The sequence below is a fragment of the Setaria viridis genome, chromosome 8, assembly GCF_005286985.2.
Source record: "Setaria viridis chromosome 8, Setaria_viridis_v4.0, whole genome shotgun sequence".
NCBI classification, from domain to species: domain Eukaryota; kingdom Viridiplantae; phylum Streptophyta; class Magnoliopsida; order Poales; family Poaceae; genus Setaria; species Setaria viridis.
The window spans coordinates 7,145,476-7,157,879 of record NC_048270.2 but is presented as its reverse complement, the minus strand read 5'-3'; the positions used below and the strand labels follow the sequence as shown (position 1 = coordinate 7,157,879).

At 46.0% G+C, this 12,404-nt stretch overlaps 1 protein-coding gene across 2 annotated transcripts; it reads right to left on the bottom strand.

The window, feature by feature from the left end:
* Positions 1–1,289: 1,289 nt before the first annotated feature.
* LOC140220162 (uncharacterized) lies at positions 1,290–10,401 on the bottom strand. Of its 2 annotated transcripts, XR_011896280.1 has the most exons (3): positions 2,297–10,401; positions 1,737–2,220; positions 1,290–1,668 (listed from the first exon to the last, which is right to left on the bottom strand). XR_011896280.1 is itself a non-coding variant. In XM_072290187.1 (2 exons), exons 1-2 carry the CDS (start codon positions 3,368–3,370, stop codon positions 1,816–1,818), a joined length of 1,479 nt encoding a protein of 492 aa, XP_072146288.1. In that variant the 5' UTR covers positions 3,371–10,401; the 3' UTR covers positions 1,722–1,815. The 2 variants fall into 2 exon arrangements, 1 of the variants encoding a protein (XP_072146288.1); XM_072290187.1 differs by lacking the exon at positions 1,290–1,668 and having other exon boundaries at positions 1,722–2,220.
* Positions 10,402–12,404: the final 2,003 nt, after the last annotated feature.

Genomic DNA, 12,404 nt, shown 5'->3' with positions numbered 1-12,404 from the left:
GATACGCGAGGGGGAGGTTGATAGCTTTGAAGGGTTGGCTACTGCACCTGCTGGCTTGAGCCTGCAGCTTCGATTGAGGACAGGATTGATTTGACGTTCGCAGGTAGATGGTCTCTGAGTCGGTCACGATGAGCTTGGATCAAGGCTTTGTATGTCTGGGTGAGAGGCTCGTTGGAATGGAGGATCCGGATGGCTCGTTCAAGCTGTTTGTCCACTTGATTTGGCTAAAAAAGAACGAAGAGTTAAGGTTTTCTTCACAATAACCAATTCAGAATTGAGAAAGCATAATGATACCTGATTGACCGATGAAGAAGATGACATTTTGGAATGAGGGTTTCGGTTCGAATCAAGTGTTTGCAGAGGCGAAGGCTAGTGCAGTTGTGCGAATGCGTCTAAGGGGAACAACTGCTGCTCCTATTTATAGAACAACATTGGAGGATTCGGACGCTAAGCAACGGTCGGCCAGAAGAGGCGCATTAAATAAAATAGCCGTTGGCGAGTCAGAGAAAGCTGCGAAGAATTGGCCAATCCACATTCAAGGCGGACGGTGCATGATGACATCACAAAAGAAAGATACATGAAGGCCGATAATGTTTCGTTACAGCTATTCTAGAAGGGTTTGGATAGCATTTATCGCACGCAGGCGAATCTGATCGGCCACTTCTATTATTCTCTAGTCATCATTGGCTGAGCCGGGGGTATCTGGTATGCTTCGATGAAGCCGGATAGCTTGACGAGCATGGGTTTGCTTCTCGTGCTCTAACTGCTTGAGGACGATTGGGAGTTGAGCGAGCTTGTTTTCCTCTATAGCAGTGGCGTCACTAACAACCTTCATTTCCTTGGCGAGTTCTGCCCGCCGTGCTTTAAGCCAATCTATTTCACTGACTATGTTCGGCCGAGAATTGCTTAGGAAACTGATCCTGTGATGAAGTTCATCAGCACGGAGCCTGTGGGATTCTTTCTCTTGGTGCAACTGCTCCCGCCTGGCGCGATCGGCTATACGCTGTAAAGCCCTTAACACCGAAATCCGCAAGCTCTCTATGTATGCTGCAGGAAACAGAGCTTCTTCCGTGTCCTCGGGGACATGGCCTTTGAGCTCAGAGAGGATTTTGCGTATCGGCTCTGCATCTTCCACCAACTGGCCAATATTCTACTAGAGGAAATCCCGCATGCTTTGAAGCTTAATTTTCACATCATCAGACAAGGATTTAATAGCCGGCGAGTGCGACAAAATCTCTTCTTCCTCATCAAGTCTTCCAACCTAGAAGGAGAAGAGACTGTTGTCGGGGCTGTCTTGAGCCAATACAACGTAAACAAAATATAAGCTAATGATGTTAAAATAGAAATCAGCTACACATGAAAGGTGCTTACCTGCTTCAACTGGATTTCTCTGGTCTGTGCCGATGGTTCTGCTACATCCCATGGAAGTTCTTGATGAGTCGGCTCGTCGGAAGGCAGTTCGTTCTCTGGAATTGCACCAGTTGAAGAGTCTCTGGTAATTATTGGCTCGTAAAGGGTTGCTGATGTTGGGTTCGGGAAAATTTCTTGAAAAAAGAATGTTTTCAATAAAATAAAGGGTGTTGAACTGAAGAATGACAAATGATCCTTTACCTCTAAAACCAATGCAACTAATGGTTCAAGAGGGTCGCCTGATGCATCTGGGTTAGCCTGTATAGAGGATTGGCAGAGTTCAGCAATGAAGGTTACAAAGATTAAAGCAAAACATACTTGGTTACCTTGGTTGGCAGAGTTGTGACAGGTACGGTCTCCAGAATGACCTCAGCATGAGGATCGGCTGATGCTGGTATAGGTTGCTCATGTGCGGATTGTGCAGACAGTTGAAAGAAGCAAAGTTAGCATCGATAAGGTACATACAAAGTTTGAAAGCAATGAGATTACTTGGATAGCCTCTATCAAGAGTGATGCTGCCACCAATGCTACTTCTGTCAGGACGGCCGTTTGGGGTGCCGCTGCTCCCGTCGGATTAGTCTCCGGGGCTGACGTTGCTACTAGCGGATCAGTTGCTTGAGCCAATGTTGAACCCTTTTGAAGACGCTTCTTGCAGGTAGTCTTCTCAAAGGTGGAGACTTTGCGCTTTCGGATTGTGGCTATGTCCATTAAGGATGGCGCACCATAGCTGATGAGAGGATCAGCCGATGGAGGGGCATAGGCAATCGACTTGTTGCTTTGGCTAATGGTTGGAGGTGTAAATTCAATACCCTGCAAAGAGGAGAGGTATTAGTGAGAAGAAAATATCTATGACCAAAGAAAACTCGGCGAAATCGGTAGTAATTACCCCTCCATCAGGATCATTGAAGTCTGGGTCAAACTTCCTGCAGTATGTCCCTGTCGCCATGCAGAAGAGATGATTCTTCCATTCCTTCCACCACAACCTGAATTGTTTAACGTTGAAGGTGGCAGCTGTCCATGATTCTAAGTTGATGGTGGTGGCGTCTGGGATTAAGTTGCTAAGTCTGTTATATTCAAAACCGCTAGAATGTTTCCCATGGGGCTTCACAAGATCAGCGAAGTAAGCTCTTATCGGCAATTGTCCAAAGCCGAGTTGACGAGCTGCTGCCGATGGGTGATTAAATTCATACGTCAGGTATTGACCTTTACCAGCAAAGAAATTAGCTGGGAGGATTCCAAGTTTGATGATCGCCTCTAAGGTTTCTCCATTAAAGGTGCACGTGACGAAGTCGAAGCAATCTGGCAGCTCAAAAATGGGGACTTCACTGTGATAAGCGTACCAGACAATAGCCCCTTTAGTGAGTCCGTTGTAACAACACTTGAAGGCCTCAGCTACCATGGAAGGGGTGAGTTTACTGCTAGGAACAGCTGATGCTGCTTCACCATAAGACATGCATCGACGGGTTGTAGCTGGCTCTTCCTCTGGTTGATCTATGGGAAAGGACATACTCTTAATGTCATACTCGTAGGCATGTTGCAAGTGAAGATTGAGCCATAGATTGATGAACCACGAGGGGCCGCCCAGATTGCCGATGGGTTCTCCAGCCAATAGTTTGTTGGATACTTGATGCAGTAAGTGATAGGCCGATCCAAGAAGATGCTTTCCTAGGGGAATTGAGGATCCCATCGCCAATGCTTCGGCCAAAGGTTCCAGATTAGTGGTTGGGCCGGCTGATCTCCCACAGAACACAAATTTGTCCAACCACATATTCAAAAAGGCTACATGCTCCTTTTCATCAATGATTTCGCTTTTGATGTGACGATCAATGTAACCTTTCCATCGGCCGATGGATTTTGTCTCTAGCCGACGAGAACCCTTGGCCGGGAAGTGAAATGGCAAATCGGCGGAAGTGATATCCAAGCCCGTCAACATTAGGACGTCGGCTAAGGTTGGGGTCATCGGCTCGTGACTGAATAAGAAGATGTTTAGGGCATCCGACTAGAAATATGATGCGGCTATGAGCATGGGTTTGTTTCTAGTCATATCTGACAGAGAAAGGGTAATGCATTGGTTGATGCGGCGCTCTTGCTAGAAGACCCTTTTGGAGTTGGCCATCCTAAGATACCACTTTTTCCATCCAGGTGTGCGGTTGGTCCAAGATCTAAAAGCATGATCCCAATGGGCCAGATTCATCGATGCAGATTTGAAAGGGATTCTATTGGTCTCCAAATTAATCAGATTTGTCGGATCAGGGTCTCCCATAGGGCCTAAAGCAATGAATCCAGAGGTGTCAACTATGGGGATAGTGATTCTATCTCTAAACTCTTGAAAAGTGCGCAAATGGCTAAGTAAGAAAAGGAAGATAGAAGCATAGGGAAAATGACAAAGGCGGGGAAGTGTACCTCGGGGACGGTGGTAAGAGTGGCCATGGAGCTGGTTGCCTGAGATTTGTGGTTTGAAGCAATCAACAAATAAATCACCGATGGTCACTGAAGGTCGCCTTTCGCTCGGAGGAAAGTGGAAGCAAGGTGTGGCGGTGCGAGAAGATGAACCGGTGGGGAAGAAGATGACAGCTGTAAATTTATAAACTCACCAGAGAGGGTAAATGTGAAATTTCATCCGCCGCCTGCGCGAAACCCGAAGAGCTGTTACCCCCGCGCGCTTTTTTAGGCAATCATGATTGAGGAGATTTCGGGATGAAAAAGATCTTGTTACTTGGTGATTAGTAGGCATTGGCGTTTTCCCAGAGAAGCTGTAAACCGTGGTTAAAATAATTTCGGAGCAAAAGATATGTTTCACTCCGAAACTGGGGGGCATGTGTTGACACCATTTTTGACATACGTCAAAGATGGCATCAAAAAGAAGCAGAGATGCCAATGCATAGTGGAAAGACAACAGCTAGTGGGATCGACCGATGAGGTCACAGAGGGCTCAGCCGATGAAGCTATAAGAGATCAGCTGATGATGGTGAAAGCCTTGCTGATAGAGGAAGATAGAGGCCTAGCCGATGAAATCACAAGGGTGTAGCCGATGGAAGATGATAGGGGGATAGCCGATGGGGTCAGCCGATGCAAGCAGGAGGATTCCACCGATTTGAGATGTTGGGGATTCGGCCGATGAAGAGTAGGTTTTGGTTGGTGGAAGCCAAGTTCGTTTCCAACTCATGTACGAGTCATTTTTGTTTTGTTTAGAAAGTTTGTTTCTTTAGAGATAGATCTTGTGTTTTGTCATAATCGACTAGGACTAGAAGTCTTAAGGTTTAGGGTATAAATAGAGGCCCTGCGAGGTCTGGAAGGATATACACATCACAATCAATACAAATCTACTTTTCTTCGCAATTTACTTTCAAGTCGGCGACTTCGCCATCATTTTCTTTTTCTCATGAGTTCTTTCAAGCTAGTTGCGCTGCATCGTCACGATCTCCGGCTAGACTGTAAGTTCCGCGTCTACCATTTATTTTCTAGGCTTTAACTTCGGGCGCATCGCTGTCGTTTTGTCTAGATTTATTCACAAGTTATCGATATTTGCTAGATCTCCAAGTTTTTCTTGTTGTTTTAGCTCTTATCATAGTTATCCAGCTTGGAATACGTTCAACTCGGCTTTCACATTGCTTCTCTATTGGTTCATTATCATATAGCTGATTAGATCTATTTCAAGTGTTGATCGCGTAGTACTGTTCAAGTCGTGTTTTATGTTTCCTTTACATTAATTACACTTACATGGGCTGATCTAGCTGATTGTCTTTTTCTGTATTGGCTACCTAGCCGTGACTTTTCTTTGGAGTAAATCGAAAAAGCAGCCGATTCGCTCTAGTATTTAACATCTTGTTTATCTTTGTCAATTAGCAGGTCAGAATTACTGGCACGCCGTGGATCGAGAGGGCTACAACCCGAACACGAGCTAAGCAGATTCTCCCGGAATTTGTGTGTTAGTGTGCAGGAATCAACCGTCCGATTTTTTGCGTCAACAACTTCTTCACCACCTTTGGCTTTGATGTAGGTACAGGCTCGGCTATCTTTATGGTCTTCACAGGCTGGCGTTCTTCCTTCTTCTTGACGATAGCAACCTTTTCTTTTGGCTTGGTTTCTTCTTCCTTCTTGTTCTTTTCCTGCTTGACACAATGGTGTGGTGGTATATACTTTCTAGAAATCATATTACATACCTCAAAGCATGGGTGAAACTAGAATGCGCTCATAGTGCCATTGATATCAAACTTGATCTCGCCCTTCCAAACATCTATGTTTGCTCTTGCGGTCTTTAGGAACGGCCTTCCCAGGATAAGTGGGGATTTAGCTTCTTCTCCCATTTTGAGTATCATGAAGTCAACAGGGACAAAGTGATTCCCGATCCTCATAGGTACATCTTCAACAATGCCTTCAGGATAGAGAACCGAGTTGTCTGCCAATTCTAGGCACATAGCAGTTGGTTCCGGCTGACGCTCACTTGCGCTGAGGTCACATAATGCCCTTTCGAACTTCAACGCTCCAATTGAACACAGGATGGTTGGACATCCAGGATCTCTCTTCTTCTCGGGAGCTTCATTAGTGATTGCAGCGCTGCATTCTTCTGTCATCTTGATGTGATTTGTAGTGAACTGTGGGATCTCTCACTTGTTATTCAGGATATCTTTGAAGTAGCGGGCATAAGTTGGAACTTGTAAAGCGTCTAGCAATGGCATATTGATGTTCAACCTGTGCACAACTTCAAAAACCTTTTCAAATTATATGCCAGTTTTACCTAGATGATGGCATGGCTTTTCTTGCAGAATCTTCGTGTCATCTTGATCAACTATTTCAAACTCAGGCTATTCTATCTCCTTCTCCGGGGCTGGGATAGGTGTCTTCTCCTTTGAAGTCATCGCTGCTTCAACAGCTGGTTTAAGTTTCCTAGCTCCTGCTGGACGTTCTGGATCTTCTGTTTCCTTGCCTGAGCGAGTCTGAATAGCTTTAGCTATCTCTAGATTGATCGGTTGTTCTGGTAACTTTCCTTGATTACTTGTAAAATTCCCAGTTAGCTGTGAAACTTGAGTCTCAAGCATCTTCATCGTGTTCATCACTTGGTGGTTGGAAGTTCCGACCTCTGTCACCTTGCTATCAATATTTTCCAGAATTTTGTCCATAGCCTTGAACTTAGTGACAATATCTTTGTTGATTTTGCCTTGCTCCTCCATGAATTCCTTCAGTTTAATGCGTAAAGGCACAATGTTCTGGATAGATGAGCTTGCATTAAATTGAGGTCTATTATGTCCATACCAAAAGTTGGATTGTGGAAACCACTCCCCCTTGTTCATGTATTCTAGCAACTTAGCTTCCTCTAGACAGTTTCTCCCAACATGACCGCAATCACCACTTTCTTCACATGTTGATCTTTCTTCTGCTACCTTCAGGTCGGTAGCTTGAGCTTCCTTTATCTCCATCTTCTCTAGTCTCCTCATCAGCGAGTCAATCTCTCCTTCGAGTAATTGATCACGCTCTACCTTCAGCACTCCTTGTGTATTTTCAGTAGGTTGAGCTAGGAATAGGCACCCAAATGATGCCCATGCATCGTTGTCTGCAACCTTCTTGAATAACTTGAAAGCTTGAGTTGGGTTGAGGTCTATAATTCATCCTCTAGCTGATGCATCGATAATTTCCCTTGATGATGGTGTTAGCCCTTGATAGAACTTCTAAACTAGGTCTTCCCTTGGGTACTTATGATGTGGAACTATGCGGACGTAGTCATTGAAGCACTCATGAGCTTCAACTATCATCTCAAAAGCATATTGAGCAAAAGTATCTATCTTGCTTCTAAGATTCTGAGTCTTGACTAGCGAATAGTGTTCCGTTAAGAAAAAAGCCTTCATTAATTCATCCCAATTCTGAATTGTTGTCACAGGTAGAGAGTAAAACCATTGAAGTGCTCTTCCAAGTAGAGAATAGGGGAACAATCTCGTCCTTAGTTGATCTTGAGTCAATCCATCCACATCGAAAGTGTTGCATAGCTGAGTGAACGCTTGTAGATGAAGGTTAGCATCTTCCTTGCCAATGAAAGTTGAGCTTTGCAAAATCCTTAGTCTTGAAGTATTGATCCCAAACGGTCAACTAACACCGCCCAATTCATGGATATGTAAGTCATTGATGTTCGGGATGCAAAGTTCCCCGATAGTTGGCTCTCGCTCTGGCTGTTGATGGTCTCCCATTGCAGGTTCTTCTGGTGTCTTTGGAGCAACTGCTGCTCCTCCTCGACTTGCTAGTGGTGTCGACTTTGGAGTAGATGACGACGATGATGATGATGTTTCCGAAACTTCCACTTCGTCCTTAACAACTGAAGCCTTGATTTCCAATTTTCTTGCTTGTGCTAAACATTTTCCTTGCCTGTAAAGTTTTTCTGGATCATCCACAAAATTTTTCAGTTTGTTCAAGAGGTAGCCATCCATCTCCTGTTAGCGTTAGTGAAAACAAAACACATATATACAAGAAGTAGATGTGAAATTTTGATTGAGATTCAACAAAACCAAAAAGATTAAAAACAAAAGACTGAAAAAATCATGAATAAAGTGTTATATCTACAGATGCATAGTTAAACTAGAAGTTGACTATTAGTTCCCCAGCATAGCTGCTAGAAAAGCTTGTTGACGTCACTTAAGCACGCCAACTTGTGAACCGTAAGCGCACGGATCAGTTGTAGCGTTTCCCTCAGAGTATTCCCCCAAGGTTTATCAATCCGTGGAACTTATAGCACAAGATCTATTTCAATTTGCATTGTGTTGATGCTGGATTTTGACACGTGTTTTGAATCAGCGTCAAGGGAGGAAAAGATTGGCCGATGCGGCAAGCTAAAAGCTACAGTTGGAAATCGGCCGATTGAGGCTTCAGTGTTTCGACCTATTGACGAAAGGAGTCAGCAAGGATTGGCCGATTGGGAGCTGGAGCGGCTTGGGCAATATGGGCCGAAGGTGGGCCGGAGAGAAGATTAGCTAAAGAAGAAGGTTGTCCCATGGGATATGATAACCAACTCCGATACGAGTTGTGTTTGTGAATATTTATTATCATTTAAAATTAGAGATAGATCCTAGTTGTTTAGGAAATCAGTTGTAACAGGCTATAAATAGCCATCTCTAGAGTTTGTAAAAATACATCAATCAATACAATCAATCTACTTTTTCCTCGTACTTTACTTTCAAGTCGGCGACTTCGCCAAAACAACTTTTTCTTTCACGAGTTCGTACGGCTTGGCCGATTCTGTAAGTTTCGCTTATCGAGTAATATCTAAGCTTTAACTTCGGGCGCATCGCTGTCGTTTCGTTTAGATTTATTCACCAGTTATCGATAATAACTAGGATCGTAGGTTCTACCTATTATTTTAGTTTTTATCACCAGTTATCCAGCTTGAGATACGAATTGTCGGCTTTTATTGCTTTCCTTCTCTATTATCATACAGCCGATTAGATCTATCCCAAGTGTTGTTTCTCTGGCGTTGTTTAGTTTGCTCTAGTAGCTTTTCTTTACGATCGCTACGCGGTATCGACTATTTTATAGCTGGTTACTGCTACAGTGAATCGGCCGATTCGCCGATATACTTCTGAAGACAGATCGGAACTCTAGCCGATCGGAGTCCCTGGAATTTAATACTTTTATTTCCTTATCAATCAACAGGTCAGATTGACTGGCACGCCACGCGAACCGAACCAGGGCGATAACCCGAACAGGAGTTAAGCAAATTCTCCCGGGTCGTGTGTCCAACGCTAAGGATCATCGGTTGATTTTTAGCACCAACACACTTTTGGCACGCCTGGTGGGACAGAAACAACATGCAGCATGTCGAAGGCTGCCGAGATCTCCGAAGACAACGTCATCGAAATTACTGAAGTAGATCTCAAGGACGACCAGAAGGAAGAATTGGCAAGACAACTAGAAGTGTACAGGAAGACATGCTTGCAATCCTTTAGTCGTACTAGAAGCGGGGAGACCGTCAAGAAAGCTCCTCTTCCAACTCCCTGCCACATCACCATCGCTGAGGACTCAGGGAAGATGTCTGACATGATTCAACAGTCTGTTTACCAGGCCATGATCGACCAGTCCACAATGATGACCAACACGGTATACAACGCCATCATCAGTTCCTTGGTCAGCGGAGCAGCTCAGGGGTATCAAGGATTAGTATACGCCCCGCCCATCGTAGCTCCAATCAAAGGCTTCTCCGCTGTACCGAACGCGTCTCACTCGGCTCCTCAGCCGATACCGACGCAACATGGAGGGTACAACGCTTCAATGCCCCTAGGGTACAATGGTGCGCCATGCTACCAATCGCAAGCGCTGTCTTAGTCTGCCCAAATTTCCTCCGTGCAATCGCTGCCCTCAAACTCAGTGCCTTGGGGGGCACCAGCAACGACAGATGGGCTGGATCAGTCAACCAGTTACGGGAACTCTCCCGTCCAAGCATCATTCCAATCAGCCATCCGGCCAACGGTCCCACAAAACCAGCCGGCTTCGTTAGAAATCGGCAGGGGGGCAGACACTGCAAAAACACTCAGGGGTGCCACGCCGATGATACTATACGATGGAGCGGCGGATCCCCTGCACCATCAACTATTGGCTGCTCAGCCAACTACGCAACCGCAAAATCTGCAGCACGCTCTAGTCCATCACCCAGCCACGGCACCGCCGGTCCAGCAGCATGTTCTGATTCCTCAACCGGTCATACATCAATAGCAGGTGGATTGGACCGCAAGGATAGCAGAAGTAATTCAAGATCAATTCGGGTTGAAACCAAAGGTGCAAACCTATACGTACAAGACGCCATACCCGCCTACCTACAACCTGTTGCCGTTTCCCTATCGGTACAAGGTTCCCGACTTCACCAAGTTTTCGGGACTGGATGACACATCAACTGTGGAGCACATGAATAGATTCATTATCCAGTGTGGGAAGCCACCACACAAGATGCTCTGTGAGTACAATTATTCTCGTCATCCCTATCTGGATCGGCCTTCCAGTGGTTCACTACGCTGCCACCCAATTCCATCGTCACTTGGGCCGATCTGGAGAAGTAGTTCCATAAGTACTTCTATGCGGGAGTCCACGAGATGAAGCTCTCAGATTTGACCAGCCTCAGGCAAAGGAGCGACGAACCAGTGACCAATTACGTACAAAGGTTCAGAGAAATCAGGAACAAGTGCTACACCCTAGTCCTGACTGACGCTCAGCTGGCCGATATCGCCTTCCAAGGTCTCCTGCCACACATCAAAGAGAAGTACACCTCCTAGGAGTTCGAAAGCTTAAGTCAGATCATCCACCGACTGTCCGGTCAACAAGTGCGCCCTTTCGACCAACGGTGGAATTTTCAGAAAAAAGTGGCATACTTGGAGGGGTCTGAATCGGAGGAAGAGGCGGAAATCAGCCTAGCAGAATGGATAAAAGGGAAAAAGCCGATATCGTGCCCGTTTGGAAAGAAAGAACTAGAAGCATTCAGCTTTGACATGTCAAAGGCCAACAAAATCTTCGATTTACTTCTCCAAGAGGGGTAGATCAGGCTTTCACCTTATCACACGATTCCATCGGCGGAGCAGCTCAAAAAGATGAAGTATTGCAAATGGCACAATGCCATGTCCCACGATACGAACGAGTGCAAGATCTTCCGACAGCAATACAATCGGCCATTGAGTAAGGCAGACTCAAGTTCAAAGTTCTGACAAAGCCAGTAAAGCCAATGAAGATTGATTAGCATCCTTTCCCTACTAACATGGTCGATGCGGGAAGGAACGTGCCCCAGACCAAGGTGCTGAGGTCAGAATCAGCTAAGAGAAGTGGCACCGTGGACCCCAGAAATCAGGCCACGGTCGAGGATGTCAAAGGAAAAGGACGGATCGAAGACAAAGGCGAAAGATCAGAGAGATCACAAAGACCTATCACCTCCCAATACTTACTCAGCAAGTATCAGCGGCAACAAGAAAGTTCGAGATGCCACGAGGAGATGATGTGCCGACACGAGGATCACTGGCGATGCCCGTTCTTCATCCACTGCTGGGAAAACAACCTCAGGTTACCATCAGCCGATAATTGTCCTGAGTGCAACGGTTAGTATCGCAGCGGTCGCCTGTTCAAGAGGTCACGCTCCAGGGATTGAGGATCAGAGCCGATCAGCAGATACTGGCGTGAACAAGAGGATCGGCGCGTTTCAGTGCGTGATCGGCTAGGGGGAAGAGTTGAATAGTATGATCGGCCGGGGGGCAAAGTTGACCAGCGTGATCGACTGGGGGGCAGGGCCAGCGCACATGTTCGGCTGGAGAAGATGGCTGATGCCAGAATGTCTGACAAAAACCCCCTAGGATGAGAGCTAGACTGGGAGCGTGCAAAACCGCTGATCAAACCAGTGAACCCCAGATGGTGCCCAGACGGCTTGACCAAATCCCAGAAATGAAGAATCCAGCGAATGCGCCAATGGGAACAACAAGAAGAGGAACAGAGGTAGACGATGGATAAGAAGGACGACAGGTCTCAAGTCTGGCGCCCCAGAAGAAAAACCGACGAGCAAGACGACAATCAGGGGTCGGCAGCTGACGTGAGCATGGTGTTCATCTTGCCGATGGAGTTCATGGCTCCCGCTGATCCGGACGACGCAACGGAAATAGAGGAGCAAATGGCACATTTGGCTTTGGAGCCAATAACAGCCACTTTTGAGAAACCCGAGGATGAAAAATGACAACATCTCAAAGCTCTGTTCCTCAAAGGACACGTCAACAGACGACCAATTACTAGACTACTGGTAGATGGAGGCGCTGCGGTCAATATCATGCCATATGCTATGTTCCGGAAATTGGGCAAAAGTGATGAAGATCTGACCAAGATGGACATGATGCTCAAGAATTTCGAAGGCAACGTGTCCCCAGCTCGCGGAGCACTCTGCGTCGACCTCACCATTGGCAGTAAGACCCTACCTACTACTTTCTTTATCATTAATGGCAAAGGGTCCTACAACATGTTGCTCGGGCACGATTGGATACACGTGAATTGCT